This window comes from Lycorma delicatula, chromosome 4 (assembly GCF_047948215.1).
Source record: "Lycorma delicatula isolate Av1 chromosome 4, ASM4794821v1, whole genome shotgun sequence".
NCBI lineage: Eukaryota > Metazoa > Arthropoda > Insecta > Hemiptera > Fulgoridae > Lycorma > Lycorma delicatula.
The window spans coordinates 43,744,506-43,772,386 of NC_134458.1; the positions used below are offsets into that span (position 1 = coordinate 43,744,506).

The 27,881-nt window shown below is 31.5% G+C and overlaps 2 protein-coding genes across 4 annotated transcripts in view; one reads left to right on the forward strand and one right to left on the reverse strand.

The window, feature by feature from the left end:
* LOC142322839 (uncharacterized protein CG3556) overlaps nt 1-27,881 on the reverse strand; it is an 87,742-nt gene that overhangs the window by 23,907 nt on the left and 35,954 nt on the right. The window lies entirely within an intron of this gene.
* The window catches only part of LOC142322838 (uncharacterized), a 51,500-nt gene continuing 25,004 nt past the window's right edge, over nt 1,386-27,881 (forward strand). The window contains exons 1-4 of one of the 3 annotated variants that reach the window (XM_075361910.1): nt 1,386-1,536; nt 3,013-3,139; nt 9,381-9,457; nt 15,716-15,874. In XM_075361910.1, the coding sequence (XP_075218025.1) occupies nt 9,407-9,457; nt 15,716-15,874 (210 nt within the window). In that variant the 5' untranslated portion in view covers nt 1,386-1,536; nt 3,013-3,139; nt 9,381-9,406. The remainder of the gene's footprint in view (nt 1,537-3,012; nt 3,140-9,380; nt 9,458-15,715; nt 15,875-27,881) is intronic. The other 2 variants (XM_075361912.1, XM_075361913.1) reach the window with 2 other exon arrangements.

Genomic DNA, 27,881 nt, shown 5'->3' on the forward strand with positions numbered 1-27,881 from the left:
AAGGAGGCATAAAATAATTTTTAAAAGTTCTTCTAGAAGCATAAACATAATTTTAAGTATTTTGAAAGTGATATGTTTTATTATTACCAAATCTTATTATTTAATAAAATAATTAATTAAAATCAATTAATAAGAAAAGGCCTTCTATTTGTAAATGTAAACCTTATTTGCCAAGTGTTAATAGAATTGTTCATGATTTGAAATTAATATTGATAATTTATTGTTCATCAATAATTCATGAATCCATTAATTATATAATATACTTATATATATATTATATATATATATATATATATATATTAATTATATAATTACCATAATATGAATCCATTGGATTCATGTTATTGTGTAAGAAGTGGATAATAATAATTAGTATAAGGATACTGAAAATAAAAAATTGGCTGAAGATCAGTTATGTTATCCTGTCCTGTATTATGCTTTTAGAAAGCAGTACAATATTTAATTAATAAAAACAACATCCTAACATGTGTTAAAAATATAAACAATAATATTTATATTTAACAACAAAAGAGGGAAATGAGAGATGAAAGTAATTATAATTCATTATGAGTCTTTTTGAGCAGAATACATGTAAATAAAAATAAAAATAATTTTTAATGAAGATAAACATTAATGTAAGTAAATGTGCAAAAAAACTTATTTTACAGTTAATGGTAATGTATCTTCATTTAACGTGTTTGTTTTACTTTTTCTGGTTATTATTGCATGTCCAATCATGAATTGCTTGGTAGTATAAAATAAAAAGAATAAATCAAGGGAGTAACTACCCACACTCTAATTGAAAATAAAAAAATTTTTTGCTACCCTTAAAAAAAGAAGTTAAATAAAATCTCAACCATCCCCTTCATATTTCTGGATTTTCATTAGTTGAATGTTATGAATCGGGGGCCTGCTGAATTTATTTAAATTTAATTACTGTGATTGAAATTTACTATTTCAATGTAAGGAGTTAATGGAATAAAAGATGTGTGTTTGTGTATGTAAATATATCAATTCTACTGCATTATTATATTATTATTAGTCAAATTCATTTAATTTTTTATTTAACTAGCCAGAGATTTATCTTACCTGAAGTATGTTCCATTTAAAATCAATTATGAGGGAATTAAGACAAAAACAATGTAAAGTATAAATAGCATTATTATTACAAGTATAATTTCTTAAATAAATGTTGTCATTATGTTTCAACTTATTTAGATGTTACCACATGCGCGCGCCCGCACGCACGCGTGCACACACATCTGAGATTAATTTCTTAATATTGTCTATTTAAAGTTTCAACAGAATGATGACTATACCTATATCCTTGTAACTATAAAAGTTGCATAATAAGCTGAAGAGATAAGATTTAAGTGCCTCTGTTATCTTTAATTTCTAAATAACATTTAAAGTAGCTTTACCTCATGCAAACTTACTCACGCCCTTTTTGGGAGTTTTATTTGTAGAACACTGTATGACAAAATCTAATGAACTTTAATAGCTGATTTATACGTGCATTTCACCAAAAGATACAAGGTAAGTTATAATTAATTTTCTATTCTACTGTTTATAATATTGAAACAAATGGTACTTCATTTAATAAAATTCAGATAATCAATATATTGTTTTTTTTAAAAATAATACCTGGTTAATTATGTCTTGTCATAAAAATTTCCAGTAATCTATTCAAAAAGTTTATTTAAATTTTTTGAACTAGTTAGATACTAAGCTAGTTTAAAGATATTTATTAGAAATATTGACTATTATAAACAAAAACGTTTTTTTTAATAATTCAATCAAAAAAGAAATTTCACATGAAAATGTAGTAAGGATTGTTAATTATATATTTGTAATAGATGAAATGAAACAAAAAACTGATTATTGCTCAAGTACTCCTTCAAACTCCATCAGTTTTGAAAAACTGTTAAACACTTGTAACTAACCTAAACATAAAACATATATAACTTGAATCTACTCCAGGATGGGTGTGTTCCCAGACCAATTCATCCAGGTATACACTAAAAATTACCAACATTAAAATGTGCTAAATAGTGGCTAAATCCAAGAATTACAGATGTATATCATAAAAGACAGGTAAGTATAAGAAGTATACTTAGTGACAGTAAGAAATATGCATATACAAACCTAGAAGTACACAAATTAAACTAGTGTCTGCACTAAATACTATATTACTGCAAGAAACAGATTTGGAAGCACATTCATCTATAGATACAATTAAAATATATAAACACAATATATATTAGAATTGAATTTTCTCATACAAATTGTACAAAAATATAAAAAATAACATACAAATTTTACCCTCTAGGTGTTGGCATCATGAACTCAATACACTTAAACAATATAGAATTTATAAAAACCATAAATTTTAACAACATTGCTACTAATAACATAAAATGGATTTCCTTATCTCTTCAAGACAATATCTAGTTTCAAGACCTAACAGAAAATATGTAGTTTTTGGATTTTTTATTTCCTACCTAATTTTTCATAAAATGTTTTGAATTTTATAAACTGATAAAATCAAATTTGATTAAAGAATTATAACTGCAACTGCAGTATATTAGGTGTCATAACTAAAATGGTTATAGACTGACTACCTGACAAGAGATACGCTCAGTCCTGAAATTGACTTAGTCATTCTCAGAACAATAATCACCCATGCCAGGCTTACAAGAGAATGAGAATTAAAGTGGTTGAAACAAAACAGAGTTTGGTTGTTCAGCAAACACCATTACTTTTAGAGAGAGTAAATCGGTCTAGTTCCTCAGGTGTTTTACATTAGCCATAAAAAAGACTGGTACAAAAGTGTAATGCAACAAATTAATGTACCCCTTCTGTGAAGAAACAATACATATAATGCATTGTTTCTATTTATTAAGGGAAAACTACCTATTTTTTTTCTTTTAAATTTAAGTTTGTGAAAACATAAAAATTTTTCTGAAGAGTACTAGAAATGTGATTGTTCTAATGATTCTTCATTCTTTCTAGGTTATTATGATTCTGAAGTTGCTATATAACAAGTAAATAAATAAAAAAGCTGTATAAACATATACTTCTCTGAAGTTTTATAAAAAAAAATTCATTGTTTTTAAATCACAAGAAAACGGTAATACAGGTATCACATTCTAGAGTTATCTTATAAAGTATTCATTAGATTCTGTTAACATAGAATAACAACTTTTACTATTTATGTTATTCTTAGTGTGCTTTTAAGTACACATTAATAATGATTATAAATAAGAATCTCTTCAGGCATTATGTACCATAAAATATATATGTAGTTTTTAAGAATTACTTCCCTTATACAATGAATTAAAATAATTTGTTTACAATTATTTTTCACTTACTGCTTTCCCATTTTTTGTTATCTTCATTAGTAATTTCACAGAGATCTGTTTCTTTTTTATAAAAATTCTATTCTGAAGAAGAAGAGATCTTTGTGAAAATGTGGTGAACAAAAAAAAGAAAAGCAGTAAGTGAAAAAAATTAATTTTAACAAAATAATTATATTCTCCTGCTAGGATACAATTTGTTAAGCTATTTATTAACAGTGAATTAAAATTATCTATGTTTTTGTAAAAAATCTTTCTAGCTTTGCGTAATATGATTAATTCTCAGTAATTAAAGATGATTGGAACAAGCCTGATTTACTGAGAACACAAAGTATATTTAAAATTAAGATAAGAAATATATGAGATAACAAATAAACACAAGAGCAGAATTTTTAATAAACATTTAGGTCTAGACTGCTATAAAAGCAAACCAGCAGTCATGCCAACAGCCATGATTAGCAATGAACAAAAAGGTGAATGCTTGTAACAGACATTAGACATAAAATTATGTTCTTCAAAAATAATGCTATTTCAATTATTAAAGTAACTATGGTTTTGTAGTAATCTATTCATTAAAATAAAGTGACACTGTGTTTAATATAATATAAATCAAAGACAAGTATAACATAATGTTTTATTTCATTAAAAGAGAATTATTTTTGTTTTTATATGTTGTTCTCTAAACAATCCAGAAATATCCTAGAAACTGATTGATTTCATTAGCAACAAAACCAAATTATTTTGCTTTAAATATCTCAATTAGGCAGTCAACTTGTAATTAATAAATTAAATGCTTATTATGACTATGAATGTCGTTTAATGTATGAATGAATGGTTCACACGATATCCAGAAATCGGCATAAATCTTGTACACCTTTCTTAATTCAGGCACAGGCAGTTGGCTTCCTTCTTCATCTAATGAGTGTGTCTGTGGCTTGATACATCTATGTTTACATGGACATGATATGTTGTTAATTAGAATCCAACCATAAAATAGTGACCATGTACAGTTTCAAGGAACCATTACTGTTAAAATGTAACTGATTTGGCTGAACTATTTAAATATCACCTCCTGCATGGGAAGGTTGGTGCTTCAACTACAATATCATGGAGCTACTTAGAAGTCAGAATGAATTTTTAGAATATTAAAATGGATTGTCTGATTTATGTCCTATACTAACAAATGTGATTTGTATAGACTAATATCTATTAAATTTATAATTATAATATTTTCATGCATCTAAATAATGAATGAGCACCCTTTTGCAAAAAAAAAGAAATCCACTTCCACCAAACCAGTTATAAGATTTTCCTCTTACACAGCTTAACATTACTTCAATCTATAAGTAATTTATGAGCTGATATTATTTTCATTAATTACCAAACAAAAATAAAATCTAACCAACTTATTCAAAATTAAATAATAAATTTTATTTATTTTCTATTATAAAAACAATAATATTCTATTTATAGTTTTAAGTAATATAATTATTTCCAGAAATGTCTTTAAAATATCACTTTTTTATAATACCTTTTTTTAACTTTTATGATTTTTTTTGTAATTATTCTATAATATATTTCTTTGCACATTCTATTACATACAACTAATCTTTAGACTACTTTATTGTGTCTTAAATTTTTAATTATTATTTTTTCTTTCTTTGTCTTTGGAAAACTCGGAATGATTCCATTTTTTACCTCTGGAGCATAACTTGTTCCTAATATGATTCATGTAAATAATAATATTATGCAATGATATGAATGAAATATTTATTTACTTATCTAAATAAATAATTCTCATTTTATACAGTGTAATCTTTATTTCAATAGATAAATTTTTACAACAATATTTAATACTGGTGTTGTAATTGATTACAATTTTTATTAAACTGTGCTTGTAAAACAAAAATCAGAAATTCTACAAGGCTATATTTTTAAATTATATTGAACCTTATGCTTGTGATTAAATCACAAGCATTATCACACGCTTAATCATGTGTTAGAGTAGTATGTAAATAATTAAAAAAAAAATTATTTCCATCATTTTACTTTTGAACAGAACATCTTCACAACTACATAAAAATTCATTTGGCTTGTTCAATTCAATTAACTTGTGAAATATGTACATTATATATATATATATATATATATATATATATATATATATATGTTAGATTAATTTGCCAGTAATGATGAGCACTCAATTTACCAATCATAAAATTTGCTATGACTTAAGAATTTTAATGGACCACTACTTATTAGATTATTGGATGTAAGATGCTTCAGAACATTTCCTTCTTAAGTAAAGTGTCCGTTGATATGCTAGTTTATCTATTACATAAAAGATTTCTTACTGTTTAGTAGCATTAATGCAACTGTTTTAAATAAGAAAATGACTTATAATTATGTTTATAATTTTAATTATAAATGACTGTTGTGATTAAAATTAACCTCTTATGTCTTCACAATTGAAAATTATTTTTGAGTAGTTAAAAAAACAGCCAAGTATACATTTACAAATTATTAGTAATTTCTATTGCATCTGTGCTTAAATATGCTGTTTAAACTGATAAAACTATGTATTAAATGAACAAACATATACTTTACAGATTTTTTGACTGCTCAAAAACTTGCAACCATTGAAATGTCTCAAACATAGTGAGGAATTGCACAACACTTCTAAGAGATTTTCAAAAAATGGATTAGATATATGTATCATGATTTACTTCTTTATTTATTTTTTTACTTATTATGTTTTCAATAAGGTTTAAAATATTTAATTGTAATGATTAACTAAAAAGAGTTGTTGAAATATATATATATATATATATATATAGTTTTAAGGGGAAAGGGTTGTCTAAAAAAACTCTTAGAACTTATACATTTTTTTTTACATACAAATTAATTACTTTTTTTAAAAATTGCCTCATATTTTTAATAGCAACTCTAGATATCTATAAAGAGTGAAAATTTAGACTTTTTTTGGCCAGTTTCAATGTTGTACTCTGGATTTTTTTTAATGTAAATTTTTTTGTCTATAGTACTTTATTTTGTTATATATTAATTTGATACATTTTTAAAATTTAAATTTTTTGAAAAATTGAAAAAATATTCTGAAATTCAAATTCAGATAATTTTTTTTAAATTTGCCAAAAATTTTAGAAAAGTGTAAATACTGGTTACAGAACCACATAGAAAATATAATTTTTTTAAAAAATATCATTCAAATAGGACAAAAATTATTTACATCCTAAACACAAATATTTAAAAAATATTAAATTTACAGAAAACTTGTACTTATAATTTTCTTAGATTAATCATGTTAATATTAAAACTCTAGCTTCATATATTACACATTCTCTTTTTAGATTTTCTATTTCTCTATCCTTATTCTTCTTTTCCATTCATGGTATTTCTCCATTTGTGTGCTAAATTTTCACTTTCTTGTGTAATCTCTTCTTCACATTCATTGCAGAAATTACCACTATATTCCCAAAATTAAACTCACCAACTGCAACTCCAGTTAATCTTCAAAAAAACTTTTGAATTTACCATGTTTCCTCCAAATTAAGAGGAATGAATTCTTTCATATTTTGTTAGTGAACCATAACATAAATAAATATTTTTCTGATTGTTGCATATTAATACATTGTATGTAAATTTCATCAGGAATGGGCAGAAATGCTACTTCACTTACAAAAAACGTAACTGCCTCATCATTTACCTGGATGGATCAAGGAAAACCATAGTAAACCCTTGATCAAAACACAATCATAAAATACACAATGAATAATAATATAAAAAATTAGTATGATTAAGTTCATCCTAATTATTTAAAATATAAACACATAAAATCATGATGAGGTAAATACATGATGAAGTAACTAGATATAACAAATAATTCACAGTTCGGAAGGCATTAATGAAAATTATTTGAGCTCATATTTATTTACACACTGAATGGATACAGAAAATGCAGTTTTTAAAATCTTTTAATTAGTATTATGCAAAAGTTTATCAACAAAGTAATATTGTTTTTGTAAAATCTTTTAATTGTAAAATTGGTGGGAAAAACTTTTTATATGGTTCGGCAATTTATTAAAAATCCCAACAGAAGCATAATACTGCTCTTTCTTGTAGCTGAAGTATTGTGTTGAGTTGTATAAAAACAATTCTGTTGTCTGGTTTGGTAGAGGTGGATATTGTTATCTTCAAAAGTAAGAATTCTTTTAAATAAAGATCATACATTCATAATTATAAGCACAATGAAAGGTTAATATTTTTAATTTTCAGTCAACATAATTCATACTTACGGGTACTTAATGATCTTACAGCTCATTTTTGTATTTTGAAAACTTGTTCTGACTTTTCGAGGGAGTCCAAGAGATGATATTATACTAAATGAATATATTTAAGCTTTATAAATATTTAATAATGATGATGAGATTAGCATTTTATTAAGACTCTTCAAAACAAAATAGTAACGTTTGATTTTGTTACAAAATCAATTTCATCATCAGAAGAGAATCTGTCATCTTAGAAAGACACTCAGAAATTTCACTTCATGGGCAAATACATGTTTTTAATAGACTTTTATCTATGCCTTTGATAAATACTAGCTGTATGCCTTACACAAACACGTTAAGCTTTTTGTTCAAAAAAGAATCAACCATTTGTGAGATATAATGAAAATGAAAACCATTTATTGAAAACAAACATTTTCATTAATGATAAACCAACATTAGATTTGAACATATGATTACAAAAGAAATATACCTTAGTTTCTACACAAATTATAATAAAAATAAATTTACTATTTAAATAAAAACACTTAAATTTATGAAAAATAACAAACAAATTACCAAAACAAAATTTTTTTATATAATTTGACAAAATTTATCTTTGCCTGTTTCCCATCAGTTGTTAAATATATAAATTATAACTTGATAATGCAGAATTATTTCTTAAATTATTATTAAAATTTTTACTTTATATATATAAAGTTTTCAAAGTTTAAAACACGAGAAAGCTTTGACTTACTTAAATTTAATATATATGCTATTGCATTTTGATTTAGCCAGTACATTAATAATGAAAAATATTCCGTGATTTTATAAAATGAACTTGACTCCTACTGAACTTCAACATTAAAATAACAGTTTTTTTATAACTTATACAATATTTGTAAGAATTAGTTACAGCTCAATAACCAGTTAAAATTAAAAAAATTCCTCAGATTATTCTCCTAGCAGATTAATAACTATAATTCAATTTTTATTGTGTATACTTCTGTTCAAGCAACTGCACCAATCATTATTCACTCGTATTTACATCTGGTAAGAAAACAAATCTATTGTCTAGACTAAAATTCTAGATGAAATACAATTTGACACTGTTGCTGTGGCTTAGGTCATGGTAACATAGATGAGGTTCATAGCTGTTCAGCAGATAACTCATACCTAATGTACAAGATAGCTCATTTCTAAATAATCTTGAATAGTGCTATGTACAAATTAAAAATAAATGTAATCATTTCAAAAGCTGTTTTGATCAATGTTAACCACAGGTTATTATACAAGCTTAAACAGTATTAACAAGATATACTATATTATGGGATATTAACCTAATTTCCTTACAACTTGGAAATATACACTCCCAGATAATGATTGATACCAGTTGTTGAACAAAAGTATTTTTGTTCAAAAAATGACTTTGAACAAAGTCATTTTTGTAAATAATCAATTGAATATTTAGATTTTGTATAATACAACTTCTCAGTTAATAGCATTATAATACTGCTAATTCATATTTGTAATATTATTTTACGAAATATTGTAATGTGTGCGAATATATGATAAGCAATATGTTATTTTTTTCGGTAAATCAAATATTTTAAGTTGAAGAGTTATGCTTATCACATTGTCAAGCAAAACTTTTTAAATTACATTTGTCAAATTTTTGTTTTTTTAATGAATTTTTGATAAAAATAAATATAATTACAATTTATTATTTAAATGGTTACAGGTTGGATCCCAAAACCGCTACAGAAAATGACGGAATACTTACGTTCTCCACTATTCCAACTGAAAGTTGGAGAATTGGTATGATACATCTTACTACAATTTATTAACAACAAATTGCATGTTACATATATATATATATATATATATATATATATATGTGCGTGTGTGTGTGTGTGTGTAATGCAATGCTCTAATAACAAATCAAAAATTTAATTTTCATTCAACCAGTTTTGAGATGGCTTGTTTCTTTTAATCCTTATATTAACTGTAACATTGTTTTAAAATATCTGACAGCTGAAATTAAAATCTACCAGTAATGTTTGACTAGTCAGCTGTTTGTTTTTTTCATTTATGGTCACTCACAAAAGCAATTGTAACAAAAGATTTCCTGCATTTTTTAATTAGGGGATATCCAAAGAATGTTGATTTTTCAGTGCCTACCAATCATTTCCATTTTTAAAACATTAATATTGTGATATTATTTTTTAAGAAAACTGTTATACACAAGGTCATTTACTCCTCTACTTTTGTTATTTGCCTCATAAGTGGTACTATTCCACTAATAAAAACTTATTTTTTTAAATTATAACTTATCCCTGGGTTTTAGTCATGAAATGAGAGAATAATATTTTTACTTATAAATAATTTTATTTTAGAGAGGTTTACAGGTTTTTTTTTTTTGGTAATTTACTTGATTTTTTAAAATCAGGTTCCCTACATACCTATAGATGCATGTAAGGTGTTTTCTTGTAAATGTATGTATATGTCCTATGCACACATATATTCACATAAATACTAAGGTATTCACAAATGGTCTAAATGATTCTGAACATTAAAAAAAATACTTCTCTTTATTTAGATTCTTCTTAAGTGTTATGAACAAGCTTTTACATTTCCGTTGATCATTTCCATACATTCCAGGGGTAATGACTGTAGACAGAACTTCCATTGAGTGGTCTATGAAAATTAATCTCACTAACTTAAATCTTTTAACATATAAAAACTAGAAAAACCAATAGTAAAAAGTTTTTTTATGATATTAAACATCTGCTCAAAAACTTCATGAAGTAATATATTTTTTTTAGCACTACTCTATGTAACATTATGTGTGCAACAACTACTAATTATCATGGAATTGTAAAAATCTAAAAATTCTGCATAGATTTGTAAAAATTAATATAAGAATAATTGTTATCACTAGTTCTCATTATAATTTATTTTTTCCTACTTCTTATGACCGAATTCTATAATCTCTTTTCAACCATGTCTGTTATATGTCTCACTAAATTTTTCTGATTTATCAAGTGCATATTGCCAGAGTTTATAAGAACAAATTTTAACTGTTAAATGACATATTCTTCATGCCACACAGGTTTTTGCTTCTATCTAAATTAATTCATCTGACTGAGCTTACAGCCATAATAATAACTAAATTACATAATATTAACTAAACTTCAGCTTTTTTGGGATATTTAGTTTAATCACTAATGTATCAAATACTCTTAATTTATGGTAATTTTAATTAAAATTTAAGATTACTTTGAAAGATTTGAATAAACCAAATGAAAACCCAACACAGGCACTGTTAAATTTCAACCCTACATATACATATATATATATTCATATGTATATATCAGATAGAATATAACTGTGTTCATATAGAAAAATTATCACATGCATGCTGCAGAAGTTTCTTTACTGACACTCCATAAACACTTCGACTACACTTGGCAGTTACCCAATTATTTAATGCAACAAAATCACATTTAAAAACTAGTATATACCCAGTTAAAGTGGTTCTTTGATGACATCCTCATTTGGCATATTCATCAGAATCAAAATTACTTTATGAATGAAAAAACTGTATATAGAAGAGTGTAAATAGTAATCGTTAATCGTAAAGAATCTACTTTAATCTTTTTTTCATTACAAAATACTTTATCTACTCGTGTAAAATAATAAATACCAAACCTATTTAATAGTTGGTAATGATATTTCATTGACAAATAACAAGAATAACGATTGTACAAGTAAATTAAAAAAATTAAAACTAAGTGTATTCAGAAAACTCATTTCATAATTACTGATTTATCAATACTGAGAACATTTTACTCAAAAATTTCATATGCAAAATCTAATAAAAGTATTAATAAAAAATTGCATGCTACCTGTGTTATACAAAAGACTGTCACTCAGTTTGATAAATAGAATTCAACCCTAAAATGTAAAAATAGCTCTAAATCTATTCATTATTTATGATGTTCATATGTTTTCAGTAGAACAACACTCTAGGGACTTTTTTAAATTCTATTTATCAAAACAAGTGAATCCACGCAGAAAATAGTGATTTGTATGTTAGTCATGAAGAGCCAGTTGATGGCTTTTTCTTGTATATTGTCCATCATGTAAACACCTAAAATGTTAACTTGATTACTCCTTGATTTTCAATAAAGTGAAAGCTACATGTTGTAAATGTATTTTCTGTGTACTTATTACTGGGAATATAATGCATTCACTGATTTATAATGGAAAGGGGTAAATTAATTTGTCATTTTACACTACCTATTCTGATCTTTTATGATTCATGTAAAGCTCAAAGCACAAGTGTAGTAGTCACAGTTGCTTTCTCATAAAATAGTAATGCTAATTTAATAGCCAGTCCCTGCAATGAAAAGAGTAAAGTATAACTTGTAGAAGAGAATATTATGCAGTTTATAGATCTTTCCATCTGATATGCAACACTACATTCAGCTCAGAGAATAAGCGAATGATAAGTGTCTTCATTTCTAACTTTCCCTATTAAGCCTGAACTTGTTACTGGTACTGAACTACTGAGTTACTGGTGTTTCATGTTAGATCAGCATTTTGTTATAGCACCTAACATACATATATATCCTTATTATGCTGAAGGAAATTAAATTCACTATATATAAAAATAAATAAGTTTTGTTTAATAAAATAATGTGCCAAAACGGTTTAGTTGTAGCCTAATGCAATACTTACAGATTTTCTGTTCTGATCGTGTTTATCTTATAAAATATATATATATATATATAAGCTTTATTAAGAATTATATATCTTTACTAAGAAACAGCATTAAATTTGAAGTCCAATAATAAAAATCATACTGTGAACCATCTTGTATAGTATAGGCTGTTGTTTGTTAATTCATGTTTACAAATCAAATACAATGGATCCCACACACATTGTATCTGACTCAAAAGCTTCACAATTCGAGGCTGTACATTTTTAAAAAAAGATAGTGAGAAAGCTTTTTTTTATACTTTATTTTTTGAAACAAGCAAGATTGGGTGCAAAATTATGATTTACATATCATAAAGGAATATCCCACTATTACCTTTGATAATGTACCAAGTACATTCTCTCAATTCATTTAAACTCTTTACAAAAATTTTTTTTTTTTCACGTAATGTAGAATAAAAGAAAATCCCAGTAAAATCTTTAATAAAAATAAATTAAAGAAATTCCATGATTATTTTCTAGTAAACATATTAATACTTAATCTATTTTTGGCTTTCTATAATTAAAATCTGATTTCAGATTGATTACATTATGTAAAAAAAAATGCATGCATATTAGTCATCATCACATATCTCAAAAAAAACTTATGAATAAACCAAAGGTAAAAAAATATTATGCACACAAATTCAGTAACATACTTGATGCAGTCTCAACATCTGAACTTTTACAAAACCCATTTATATTTATATTTCTAGTTATATGAACTATAAGTAACAAATAATTTTCATAGTTGTGGAAGAAATGATTCTGGTGTGTTCTGTGTAACTGAGCGCTCAATAATAATGTTCTGTGTAATACTACTGCTCGATAATATTACTAAGATGGATTGTTAGTAAAAATTTGAGTAATTTTCCTTTTTTATACAGATATGAGAAAAATGCATACAAGCATGTGCAGACACACACACACACACACACATGCACATGCACACACAGGCACAAATATTTTTTTAATTTGTTGAAACTATTTAGTTTAGGTTCAGTCAAAAGTTAAACTTTTCTTAGTTCAACAACTAATCTAACCTTTTGGTGAGGGAAAAGAAACCTTTGATAGAGTAAAAAATTTTTAAATTAAAAACTATTTTTATCTTTTTATAAAAATGTTTACATTATCACAGGGTACTACTCCCAAGCAATAATTTCTCATGAGATTTGGGCCTACTTAAGATGGCTTACATTCAAATAATATCTTTCTGTGGATTTCCCAAACTTAATTGTTTTATTTTTTATTTTTTTGTATTATAGTTATGAGTATCTTTTGTTTTAAAATCTATCTGCCTACAACTGATTATTGTTTTATACATAAATAAATAATTCCTTCATTATACAGTAAGTAAATTATGTTTTATTTGTAAATAATCAAAAAATACACAAAATATCAGATATACTGAAGTAGGTCAGTAGTTAGTGTTCTTAATACTATATTGTGAATGTAACAAGCAAACAAAGATTTAATTCTGATTTAAATCAAATTTAAAGATATTAATAACAGTTGAAGAAATTTTAATTAAGACCTCTAAATTCCAATTCTCAAAATTATAATGAATACGAGTGAGAGCATAATATAAGCAAAAAATGTTAGAGTAATTTACATGGAAATTTCAGTATTTAATGGACCATGTAAACGGCCCAATTAATTTTTAGTCACATAAATGTAATGTATTATCCTCGATTAGTTTGAATGATATTAGTAGAGTTTTGTGGAAAAAGCACTTTCAAAGGTATGACAACAGCCCTTTACCAGGAAAAAAAAATTATGACAGTATTTGCAGACTCCATTTTCGATCTCTATAATAGGCTCTTAAAGACCATGAAATTAAGCATTCTGACTCTTATCAAATTCAGCAAACTTTCGAAAATAATAATTAATTAAAATTATTTATTAACCAGATCAGATTGGTTGTTTTTTTATCTGATTAGAGTACACTTCGTGAGAACCTAACATACTTTCAAAAGTATTTCCTACTAGTTTACTACAAAAAAAATCGTATATGCCTGTTTGTAAAATACACTAAGGTTTTATCCATTATAACGTAGTTTCAGTAACAAAAACTGTTTTCTGTCATTTGCTTCAGAAATATCTATTGACTATAGTAATAATTGTTTAAATTTCATTAAAGAAAACACCGATGACGTAAAAAAACATTACACGAGCCAATACGTTGAGGCAACAGTATAAAACTGCCAAAATACGAATGAAACACACTGTGGAATGTCGTGATTATTTGCTTGTTTATCGATTGCTATTTTTTAAATCAACTTCATTAAAAAATTAATTAAAAATATATTTTATATATTTAAAAAAATAGAATTAATTTATTTTCCTTTTTTAAATTTATAAACATTCTACAATTTTTACGCGGAATAATTAAAAAAAATATTTTCTTATATGAAAACGGAAAAAATAAATTAAAATACGAGAAAAACAACGGCGAAAAATAAAGTACCATAGAAATAGTCTCTTGACTAAAACGTTTTGAGTCATACTATATAAATATAATCTATAGTATTTTCTTTTCGACTGGGGAGAGGCAACTGCCTCTCTTTCTACGCAAATTTCTCCGGAAAGAGAATGCATTACCCCTTCCATCAAACTAGGGCCCCATCAGGCGTTTTCATGCTAAACCGAAAGGTACTGGCACCGAAAGTCCTTCAAAGGACGGACTGAAGTGGAATTGTGCCGGAAGAAGGATGCAAAAAGTTTGCAATTCTCCCTAGAATAATCCAAGTAAACTTTTTCAAAAATCCATGTTCTAAAAGCATCGGAACGCAATACTAAATTCCTTCCACTTAAAAACCAATAAGTTTAATATACAATTGCCTTAAAAAAAAAAAAATTAACTACCCGCCGACTAAACAGAAATAAGAAATATCCAGTAGTAACGGAAAGATGTCTAGGTTTTGCAATAAGTAGGATAAAACACCCCCCCCCCCCGCCACACCACACCACATACACCTGAATACCGTTCCGTTCCGTTTACATTTTGGCAAACTGTACTGAGGTTCAAAAGACTGAGTCATTGTAATTAAGTAAGCAGACTTTAAACCTCTTCTACCGTGTAACTTTAAGATTCAACAATGTTTTACGCGGTTGTAAGCGACTAGATCATAAAATAACATAGTTCAAAAACTGTCCCTATCCAAATTTTTTGGTTCTTAATTCAATCTTCATGTATGACATAATATGCGCTTTTGGAAGTAAACGGATTAATATTTTTTACATTTACAAAACAATTCATGCTTCATAAATGAAAAGTACTACTTACAAAAATAATAATATAAAATTTGATTTCAGATCCTTTCTTTGATATCTGCGATACTTTTCTTTACAATTTATCCAACGGATAAAGTACTTTTAACAAATATCGTTCACTTAACGGTTTTTGGCTACATATTACTAAATATTTTGGTAATCTTCAGCGTTGTAATTCAAGAACCGCTCTCAAGATCTTTGGTAAGTAATTTATTCTTGAAAAAAACTTTAATTTTTTAAAATTTAAATTATTTAATCGTTTTGAATTAATATAAATAATTAATTTTTTTGGAAATTATTACGCCAAAAATACATTTTTATTATTCGAATAGCGTATCAGCATTCCCTTTCGCCTCATCGGATGTGCATAAATTTACCTGCAGCAGAGTCTAAAATAATTCTTCCTTAATATTTGCCGATTTATTCTTCTAATAGACGCTTGAAAGTAATTACATTAGACTTAGAATAAGGGTGGTTTTCTTAATATCAAGTAAAAGAAGTAACAGTTCATCAGTTTTCAACTCTGTAAAATAATTACTTTGCAAAATATTTTTAATCAAATTTTGTCATACCTATCTATTTTGGGTTGTAATTTCCTTATAAAAATGTTAAATTTATGCGTTACAAGGAAACGAATCAAGTTTACCTGGAAATATTAATTTTATTACACTCTCGTCACAGCGGAAATTGAATATTGGACTTTTACACCCTAGTCAGTTAACCTTTATACAATATCAGTAAGCCTATTGATGAGTGGGGATTGTCTCTCCTTCATTTCTTCTTTTTTTACATATTAATAAATACATAAATTATTTATTCATTTGTTCAACTTATATTTAAAAAAAAGCCAAGAACCGTTAAAAAAATAAAAAATTAGAACTACAGTAGATGGTATTTCGATTGTTCAACAGTCATCATTAGTAAATTTAAAAGATAACTATGGGTATAAATGAAAAAAGCAAAATAGAAAAAATAAGTGGAATAAAACAAAATTATTGAAGTTTTCGAAATAATTAAAAAAATCTGTATTTATGATTAAAAAAATATATTTTTTTACAAGTACGTTAAAGCAGCAGAATATGTTTATCGTGACAAACCACACTGTCTTTTGTGAATTACAAAAATCGTCAATATTTTGTAGTGTGGTACAATTTCCGGAATGTTTCACAGTAGGATTGAACAATAATCGTTAATCCTGGTGATATGAAAACTACGAACAGGATATCAAACTGACTCAAAAAGACCTTAATCATTGATTAGCACGGTAACATATTGTCTTTACACACAGCGGTTTTTTATAATGCCACTGAGTATTGTTTCATTAATAATTTAATTGAGAAGTTCGTCATCTTTTCCTGTATAACGCATTGATATTTTCAACTCGGGCCCCGTCCGATATTTTTTATGGTTTTTCGTTAATGTATACGTGCTACCCGACGTGTTCCAATCTTGTCGTTCTATTATACGATTTTACTGAGAACAGTAAAATTAGAATGCATATCCGAGATAATAACTCCACTACTTTTCAATATCATCGAGATCTTCAAGTCGTTGGGATGATGAGTTTATATTAAATTTAAAAAATTCGCATGTCAATTAAAAAATGGCAAGCGATTATCCATACTTCACAATCATTAATTTTCCACTAATACAGTTTATTATCTAACTCTGGATGTTCGCCAAGCTCAGATGCTAGCAGGACTCCATGCGCGAGGTTCAGAGCAACCCCTGGCAGCTCCCAGTATCATGTTACTGGCCAGGCCTTATGCAAGTTTTGTGCAGTGTTCGATGCAGATTTGGTGGTCGAAACCATACTTTAACACCTGTGGCGACATACCAGGAGTTCCTGGATTCTCTGTTTCCAGATGCTCCGGAGGGTGAAACAGAAGTTGGCGTTCGGGCAGGTAATACACCCTTTCTTGGCGTACGGACTGTGGATCCCGTATATACCGACCGGGTGGTCTCTCGAATGGCACTGAGAAAGGCACCCGGGATTGATCAACTTGACCCGGATATTATATACCATCTGCTGCCTGTCATAAGAGAGCCACCTGGCAGACTGTTCTCGGGGTGCTTAAGCTGGTGTGTCTTTCCAACTTGTTGGAAGATTGCCTTGGTGAGGGTGCTCTTAAAACCTGAAAAGGATCCAAGTGAGATCGACGTTATTGGCCCATCAGCCTCTTCCCGGGTTTCAGTAAGCTGCTGCGAAGGCTGGTTGTGGAACGGCTCCAGGAAAGCACTGAGATGAACTGTTTTCTAAATTGAGGCCAATATGGCTTCATGAAAAGGGTTGGAACCGAGGATTGCAACTTAAATGCTCTTGCCGAGGTGGAAAGCGCCAACTGTAAGTATATTTTGGCTATTTTTATTGACATAGAGAGGTAGCATTTCCTTCCTTATGTTGGAGTTCTGTCCTCTATAAGTTGGAACGCCACAATATTCCAGAAACCCTACAGGCTTCTGCATGGCTATTTGTCTAACCGCACGGCTCTGTTTAAATTTGCGCGCCTAGTTGTGGAAACGTCCGTGATCAGGGGAAGCCCGCAGGGTTCCGTTCTCGGTCCTCTGCTGTGGAACTTGGTTTTGACGGATTTCTGGGATTGATATTTCCAGAAGCGGTCACGGCTCAGGCTTTCGCTGATGACTGCCTCCTTTTAATTCGTGGCAATTCACGAACGCAGCTGGAAGAAAGAGCGCAAGCAGACTTGTCAGCTGCAGAGGGCTGGATGGACAATCAAAATTTAAAGATTTTTGTGTCCAAGACGAAGTATATCCTTCTGAAAGGCGCAGGCAAATTATCTAAATTAATTATAAAGGCTGTGTAATCAGCCGTGTAAGAGTTCATAAGTACCTAGGTGTTTTGTTTGATGAAAAGTTGCTGTTTAGCTACCTTGTCAAACAAATAGCGACGGACGCCGTCTCTGTGATGCACAAACTTAGGAGAATTGCTCAAAAAGTCGGCCGGTCAATTGTACATGGTGTACCCTGGTGTCTTCAAAAGTATGACCACTTACGCGGCGCCCGTGTGGGTACATAGGTTGGACAGGAATAGAGCACTGATTCTATATTTAAAGAGTCCCCAGCACAGAGCCTTCATTATCTGCACTGGTGTCTTAAAAACAACCTCCTACGATGCTACTACCGTATTGGGAAAGGCTCTCCCAATTGATGTAGTGGTGAAAATTCGGGCAACAATGTCGAGATTGCGAAGAGGTCGGGAGGCCGAGGTATTTAGGATGCGGTTACGTGCCGGGCCAGTACGGAGCTGAACGGTGATCACAATGCACCGGATCTAAATTTCGAACAGTTGCCAATCTCCCGTCTGCGGAAGAGGCTTCAGAGCTTCGCGATGGAAGCATGGCACCGGGAATAGAAGACCATGACTAAGGGACGATCTTTGTATAAATTTATACAGGATCTGGGGTGATGGTACGCCTCAATTTCATTTTTAAGGGCAACGGAAGTCCACGTGCTCACCAACCACGTTAACTTGAGACAATATCTGTTCAGGTTCCGCCTGGCAGCTGATGAGCTGTGCGTCTGCGAGGAGGTCCAGTCAAATGAACATATGATGTTTGACTGTCCCGCTCTTTGGGGGGGGGGGCAGAAATCGGGTTACCCTGAAACTTAGAGGTCAAGGGGAAAATTAGCCGCTCACAAACGGCGAGTCAATATGGTGTGAGCCGCATTCTCGGTCGTGTGGGTGTTCCTTGATGCGGTTGCGTTGTTCAACCGGCATCAGTAGTTTATTAAGGGAAAAGACTCCTTTTGAGCTGTTGTAGGAGGCTACCTTCGAGGAACGGTCAGCCATCGCCCAATAGCTCCAAGCTCTAAATGGTGGACAGGTACTTGCTGGCATTCAGCGACCTAGGCGTGACAGTGAATTGTTGTCCTTAGATTTAAGGTGACGAGATAAATTTTATATTTATGATAGTCATATATTATAGCATCGACGGGATGCGCCTACCCAATTTGGTTTTTCCCCTCTCCTCTGCTTGGAACGGATTTGCATCTACGCTTAGCTCGGCCCAAACATAGTGTCTCTAGACTCTAACGAGCCTCCCGCCGGCCGGCTGTATGTCCGGTAAGGCAGGTCGGCTCGGATCTGTTGAGGAATTCGTCTTGTGCCTTGCTTCTAACAGACCAGAGAGGGGTAATCCGGACCCGACTACGTCGTTCCCAGGCCCTACTCAGTCACCGGGTCACCAACCGGTTTTCTTATATTAATTCCCGGAACCAGTTATCACTATCGAGCTCCTTCGTTTCCAAAATTTTTGTTATCGTATTTTCGATCCGTTTCCATTCTTGTGTTTCTCTTAACATAATAATTACGACTGTATCCGGAGTGATGTTCGTCCATTGCTCCCTTTCTTTGATGTCTGACCATCTCTCACAGGTGAATAAAGTATGTTCCGATGAAACGATATATCGGTAATATATACAATTGTTAAATTTTCTTCTTTTAAACCTTTGTAGATATTCTCCGAATCTCCCATGGCCAGAGAGTAACTAGGAGATGTAATACTCCACTTTCCCTTGTCCCCTCTCCAACCATAGGGGCCGTCTGGGATCAACCTTTATGTCAAATTGCTCGTTTGGGGGTGTCCCACATAGCCTGCCATTCTTGCATTAGCATGTCTGTTGCATCTTGCCGATTCATTCCTTCATAGATGCGTAAGCGTTTCCTTGCCTGAAGTTGGATCGGCGGTACCCTCGCGAGGACTCCCGCCTCTATAGTAGACACCGTTCTATACGCGTATGTGATCTTAAGATTCATCCTTCGTTGCAGCGCATTCAGATTTTTCTTGTTCTGCTGAATATCGAAAGCCAGTGCCACACTGGTGTGGCATATAACATTATGGAAGTCGCGGCGGCCATAATCAATTTTCATTTGAATTCTTTCGGGCCCCATCAGCCTGCTAAGAGTATTTATTGCTTTTTCAGCCTTCGTCGTAATCTCTTCCATATGCTTGCTATATTTCCCCGACTGCTGTAACCCCATCCCAAGATATTTCACATGCGAGGTCATCTCAACAATATTTTTATTTATTATTTTTTTTCCTTCTCTCCCCAACCGGATATCCAGTTAAGTATACTCAGTTGGGGAGAGTGTCCATATACTCTAAGGAGGCGTTCCCCGCCCACCGGTTGTGCGCCCGGCACGGCAGGTTAGCCTCCCCGGTCTCGGATCTTTTTTTATTTTTCTTTTCAGTGCCTGCCTCTAATTCCCCATTTCGAAGGCGAGGTCCGGCTATGCCGTCCCACACCCCCTCTACGGGGAACCGGGACTCGGTCATGATGCCTGCCTCTAACCGACGATCCCGGCCCCAGAGTCTCCGAAGAGCCCCAGTACCAACACCGCCGGCCGGGACTCGGTCTTTTCTTTTCCCTTCCCCGCTCACAGTTTCCCCAGGAGTTCCATCCCCATCATTGGAACCCGCACACCTCAGCATACGGGCCCTCCGAGGATGGACTGTCCTCCCTACCCTACACAGTGCCTTAAGTCTTTGACGCCTCGCGTCTTCCTCTTTCGTACGGAGAACCACTGCAGCGAAGTTAGCGAACCAATCCCAGTTATTATTGTTGCTAGTTAGCCAACTCACTAGATTTTCCACATTTAAGTTGTTTATTATTATTTCTTGTCTTAAATTCTCCCATCTCCGGCACGTGAAAACCGTGTGTTCTACGGTATCTACCTCTTGGCAGTAGATACATTGAGGGCTTGTACACTTACCAAATCTGTATAGATACTGGCCAAAGGACCCGTGACCGGTCATTGTCTGCATCATGTAAAAATTCATGTTGCCTTTTTCTTTGTTTAGCCAGTCATCTAAATTAGGTATCAATTGTCTAGTCCATGCCCCAATCTGCAATCCAGCCCATTCATTCTGCCATTCACTCACAATGATGTTTTCCACCTCACTATTTAGCATTCCTGCTGTTCTCAATCTTCGCTTTTTTATTAATAATTCTATGGGTGGCACCTCCGCCAGAACACACAACGCATCATACGAAATTGTACGAAATCCTGCTACTGTTCTTATTAATGTTAGACGGTGTATGCTCCTCAGTTTTCGCATGTTCCTCTGTACATTTATTGCCTCTCCCCAAATTGGGGCAGCATACAGCATCGATGACATTACCGCTGAGGTTATCAACCTCCTGACCGACGTTTTGGTTGCATTATTGTTATTAAACAATCCCCTCAGTGCTCTGGTGGTGGGAGCGATCCTTTTGCATATCATTTCTACATGTGCACTAAACCTGAGGTTCCTGTCCAACACAACCCCCAAATATTTCGCATTATTAACTTATTGTATGCTCTCCCCTCTTATTTCCACGTTTACATTCCTAATTCTTCTCCGGCCCGAGAACAGAATGCATTGGGATTTTGCCGTTGCTATCTGCAGTTGATTGTCCCTTAGCCATTCATCAATCTGGATCAAGGCTCTATTGGCTTTGTTCTCTAAATTGTTTATATCCCTGTCTTCTACCAGGATTGCTACGTCGTCTGCATACCTGACGATAGTCACACCCTCAGGATAGTGTAACCTGAATACTTGGTCGTAAAAAATGTTCCAAAGCAGTTCCGACACCAACAGTGCCAGGTGGTCCGCGTACGCAATTGGAGCCACTCCCAGTGGATATCGTAAATTCAAAATGCCGTCGAACGAAATGTTCTAGAGGAGCGGGCTTAATACTATGCCCTGGGGCATGCCCCCCGCATCTGGAACCTACATTCTCCGTCTTCAACCTCAACCATCAGTTCTCTTGCGCAGAAATAATCGCAAATAACCGCCCGCAAGTAGACGTTGACATTTCTCTTCTTCAATTCGTCAGCCACCACCGCCCATGGAAGACTATTGAACGCATTGCAGATATCCAGGACCATTAATGGAATCTTTCTGGTCCTTCAGGTGCCCGCTCTGCACTCATCCGCCCATGACACAACTCATCTTAAGGTATCTACGGTAGACTTTTTTTTTAAATCCATGTTTTGACCGAGATAGCCTCCGGTTGGTTCAATCTCCTCCTTATTGGATCCGTCAATAATCTCTCGAACAGTCTGCCAATCGCTGGTAGAAGACAAATCGGTCAATATGATACTGCCATGTTATTCGCATTTCATTTACGAATTAACACCACTCTACCGAACTTCTAAGATGTGGGAAAGGTTCCCCTCTCCAGAGCCTCATTCAGTACCACTAAGACCGTCAACGGTAATTTTTTGATCAGCTCTTTTAATAATATACCTGGTACCCCGTCTGGGCCTGGGCTCTTTTTTCGGTTGATGTGGGTGATTGCCCATTGCAATTTATCCATGGAGAATCTTCTCTTGTCAAAATCTGGTTTAACCACTCGGTCGTCTTCTTCAGTAATAAAAAGCTTTGTAATCGCTTGTTCGATCTGGTCCCAAATAAGCGTTCCCTCACATCATCCTCTAATTCCACAACCAGTCTCTTCCATGCGGCTGTCTTAGCTCTTTGACAGCAGCGCAGAATTCTTTTCGAGAATTTTTAAAAGTTACTTCTGTTCGTTCGAGCTCATTGAGTCTGTTCCTTCCGGCTCTTTGTAGTCTTCTACGGGCCGTCCACATCGAAACCCTCAACTCAGCAATTTCTGACGTTGACCAATAAATATTTATTTGTAAACGGCCCAGTGGCGGTCGAATCCTATCACACTCTTCGATCATAGTGTTTAGAAACATATCCGGATTTCTATCTATGCATGTTATTGTTTTCCTTTCTACCGCTTGGACAAAAGATCGTGTTTGTATTTTCGTAGGTTGCCATCTCCGTCTCTCTCTTTGTACAATCGGCTGGCCCGGATTGACCTCGAAGAAGATCCCTAGATGATCACTTGTCAACTCCTCTTGTAACACGCACAATGAGGTGACCTTACTGATACTCTCTTCCGAAACAGCAGTTATATCAATCACAGAGCCTCTACCACGATCTACGAAAATACAGACCCTTAGCGTGTTGATAACTTCCATATTGATTGAGCCTATTATTGCCGCCAACTCGTAGCCGAGGGTAGGTGTTTGTATGTTGTCAAAAATTTTTTTGGGGAGTTATTTTGGGTTACGGGTCGGATAGGTAAGGAATGGCGTGAAACGCCTAGAAACGGAAGGATTTGGCCGGGCGAGAATTTTTGGGGGGTATTTTGTTTTTTTTTGGGTTGGGGGTTAGGAAATAGCGGAGGCCCGGATCGGTGGAGATCCGGTGGGTTTTGGTCTGGGACGAACAGGGAGTCAGAAAAAAGAGAAAAAGTGAACCCCCTTATAATTGCCTCTGTAAGGACTTCGAATATTTTTCGCCTCGAAGACGAAAAATTTTCAGTCCTTGTTTACTTCAATTGCGTAACGTAATACTCTTGCACAGTCTTTTATTTTTAACTTAGAATAATTGTAACTAAATTATTTGGTTAAATACGTCCAACTTCTATGTTGCAGCATAGGAAAAACAGAAAAATCTAAATATCTAATCAGTCCGTCGTCCAAATCTCACCAAATTTTGTGTCCATATCCATCAATCTTCCACCAACAAAATCCAATCCACTAATCCAAGAAAATCACCAAAAAACCAATCACAAATACCGAAAAACCGCAGAACAAAAACTAGACGTGTCTTACCAATAATGCAATCCCAGCTCGATACCCAATTTAGTTTAATATATGATAAGTGAACGGCTGGACACAATACTAAGGGTATATTTACCTAGCTTATTCCGTTCACGATATTAGGTTAGCTCTAGGAACTAAATAGGATATTTTTCGCTTAAACTGTTTGAGGCACAGCAGCCCTTCGTGGCACGGACATTCGGTCTTACGCTTTAGTGCGACCGAATGAGGTGGTGGTGGGAGAAAGCCAGTAAATCAACTAACTCAGGATTTTAGGTTTTATTGATGAAAATATACTTATTTTTTCATACATCAAATTACTGAAATAAAAGCTCTACAGTATTTTCTTAAATATAAGAATAAAATAGTACGGCTTTTATTTCAAGAATCGTTAAGAATTCCCAGTAGAACATTAGAAATCTTCACAAAAAGCTTAGCGTTTAAGATAAACAACCGTATGTTTGGCTTTACCCGGATCGACCTTCGTCCTCTAAAATGATTGATGTAGCTTTTTAGCGAATTTCTAAAAATATTTTTTGGAATCGCTACTGCCACAGGTTATTTTTATATAAGATTTTTTCGTCCGCTCTACCGGACGCAAATCTTAACCGATTTTGACGAAACTTGGTGGTTTATTGACGAAATTGATTTTCAAGGGAATCGGTTTACAGAAACCGGATGTAGAGCCAAAAAAGATCGAATTTTCGTTTTAGTAGGAACTTTATCGTTATCTGTTACTACTGAATTAAATCATGCTCTTACACTAATGCTTTCATGAAAACTACAGCTCCATTTGATATAAGTATACATCAAATATTAAGCTAACTATTTTAAAGTTTATTGTATAATAAACATTATTTTTAAAATGACAAAAACAATACAGACAAAAAACGAAAAATAATTAGCTTAATATTTGAAATAAAAAAGTAGTAAAAAATATTTTAGAAAAAACTTTGAAAAAATTTACTTTTAATAAAACTGTTTGTGATGCGATCACGGATAACGCAGATGACAAAAAAATCTGTACTTTAGTTTTGCAATAATCCAAAATGCGATCTGGTATGAAGGTAAGGAGCCGGTGTCAAAAAAAAAGTTTTCGAGGTTTAATCGTTTTGAACACACGATAGTAAAACACAAACATAACACAAACACAGAAAAAAAAACACCGAAAGCAATATTATTTCCAAAAATCATTACGGCAATGTAAAATCCTTTCTTTTTTAATTAAAACCGGAAATTCTCTCTTCTGACTAACTGCGACAGAGTTCTTTTTAATGAGATCAGGTTCAAAACTTCATAAATATCGGATACGCCATTTGTGCGTAAATACTAGGGGGATTAAAGAAAGACTTAACAGCAAAGCGGTTAAAAAAGAATCTTTTATATACGTACAGTTAGCCTGTTGCAATTGCGCATGCGAACTCTTCTTAAATGTATACCGGATCTCAAACGCCTTGTATGGATATATTTTAACATAACGGTTCGCTAAAATAAATAAATATAATGATTTATAAATAAATTGTTAATATATGAAGTACTAAATAAACGAAGTGAAATAAACGCTAAAGACAAAGAACGTGGCTGTATTTTTAAATTTATTAATACAACAAAAGTGTTAGTAAAATAATGTAGAAATTGTAATGATAATTGGTGGCAACGGACGGACGCCTACACAATATAAATGGAAGAGACCAAGTGGGGTAAATAGAGTAGTAGGGGAACCATTACGCCCTACATATTGTCGATATAGCCCTCTCAAATATTAACGGTAGCTGAAAAATTTTGAATTATCAAATTATTATTTAGACAAAATACATCTAAATCTCAGATTTTTGTTGAAATACTGTATTATTATTTTATTAGTTATACAAAAAAAAAAAAAATATTTAAAAAAAAAAATATTTAAAAAAAAATCTTTTTGACCAAGAATTGAACGTTGCCGTGGAACATTTTTTTGAAGTACTAAAAAGTTAACATTTGAATCAGACAGAACCGAACCAAGTCAACTTGTTATTTTCAACAACAAAAAAATGATTATTTGTTACCTCATGATACCCAGACAGATTAACTTTATCAGACACACATGTATATGTGTGTGTGTGTATATATACATATATCACCTGTTATGTTGATTAATTACAACCCGAAATTATTATTTTTTTTTACGAAATATGTCAAAAATAATAATGACGAATACTTTCCTTTGTACTTTACAGTAAAATTGTATGAAACTGTGTCCACCACTTCAAAATCAATATAAGTACTAGATTCGTGAACAGGTACAAAGTCCCCTTAGAATTTAGAGGTCGTTTACAATTTGATCGATCATATGCTATATATATATGTTTACTCTGGATTCAATTTACGTTATTTGTTATTTTAATATATTTTTCCGTCGAAATACACCTTCATTTTATGATTTGTTATATGTAATTGGATCGATAGTTCTGTATTGTAACAGACAAATAAATTTACGGAGTAAATTTAATTATATCAAATAAACAAAATTATGTTGCGGATTTGTGTGTAGTTTCGGTATCGATGAATAATAATATTAAGTTATGTTCCAGTAAAATTTGATTTTAAATACTGGATTCTTCACTTGTACTGTCTTTTAACTGTTCTTGTGAATTGTGTACATTTACGCGGTCTTACGTCGCAGGTTTAAATTGCCTTCCACAATACCGAGTATTCTGGGTGACGATGCTAGCACGATTGACTAAGCGATTAATTTCATCCGTTGCTTAGGAATATATCGTCAGTTGTGATATTTTTATTTTGATTTCTTATCCTGTATACGTTATGCTGTTTTTATTTTATTTGTGTATTGTTTTATGGAATATATGTACCTTTATTTCAGTTAGTTTTTAATTTTTTTGTTATCCGAGAAGGGACTTTTTACACTCCTTTTAGACTTTGCTGAAGTTTATTTAAATTTTATATTTTCTTTATTTGCTGTTACTTTTTGAAATAAAAGTATATCTTTGTTTAAGATTCTGGCTGTGATATTAGTGATAAGTAAGTTTTTTGTTCTTTAATATCATTTATGATGTCTTTATTCCGGACAATGATGATGCAAAAGCACGTTTTTCGCCCCAAAAAAGTTTTCTCCTATAACTAGACGCACAAGTAGGATATGAATACTTATACTGTAAAAGCATTTAAAAACAATTTTAAAATATACAGAATGTTTATAAAAACCGTTTCAATAATAAACGGGGTGGTTCCCAACATCGAAATAAAGAAAAAACCTTATATCGACATATATTCGGAAACGTTTAGTTTACCGGCTATCCGTCATTTGTACGTTTATCATAAAATTTATATTTCAGGAATGGTTAACCGTATTGAGATGAAATTTCTTATACTGCTAGGGTATGTTTACTCTGGATTCAATTTACGAAATAAAAAAAAAATTTACGAAAAATTCAAATTTACGAAATTCAATTTACAGGTTTACCTGTATAAAAATAATGAACGTCATCTCTCAAACCATTTCAAAATGGCGGCCATCTGAACTTTTTAACTGTTAATATCTTTGCAATCGCTATTTTATTTAAATGTTATATTACACAAAAAATGTTA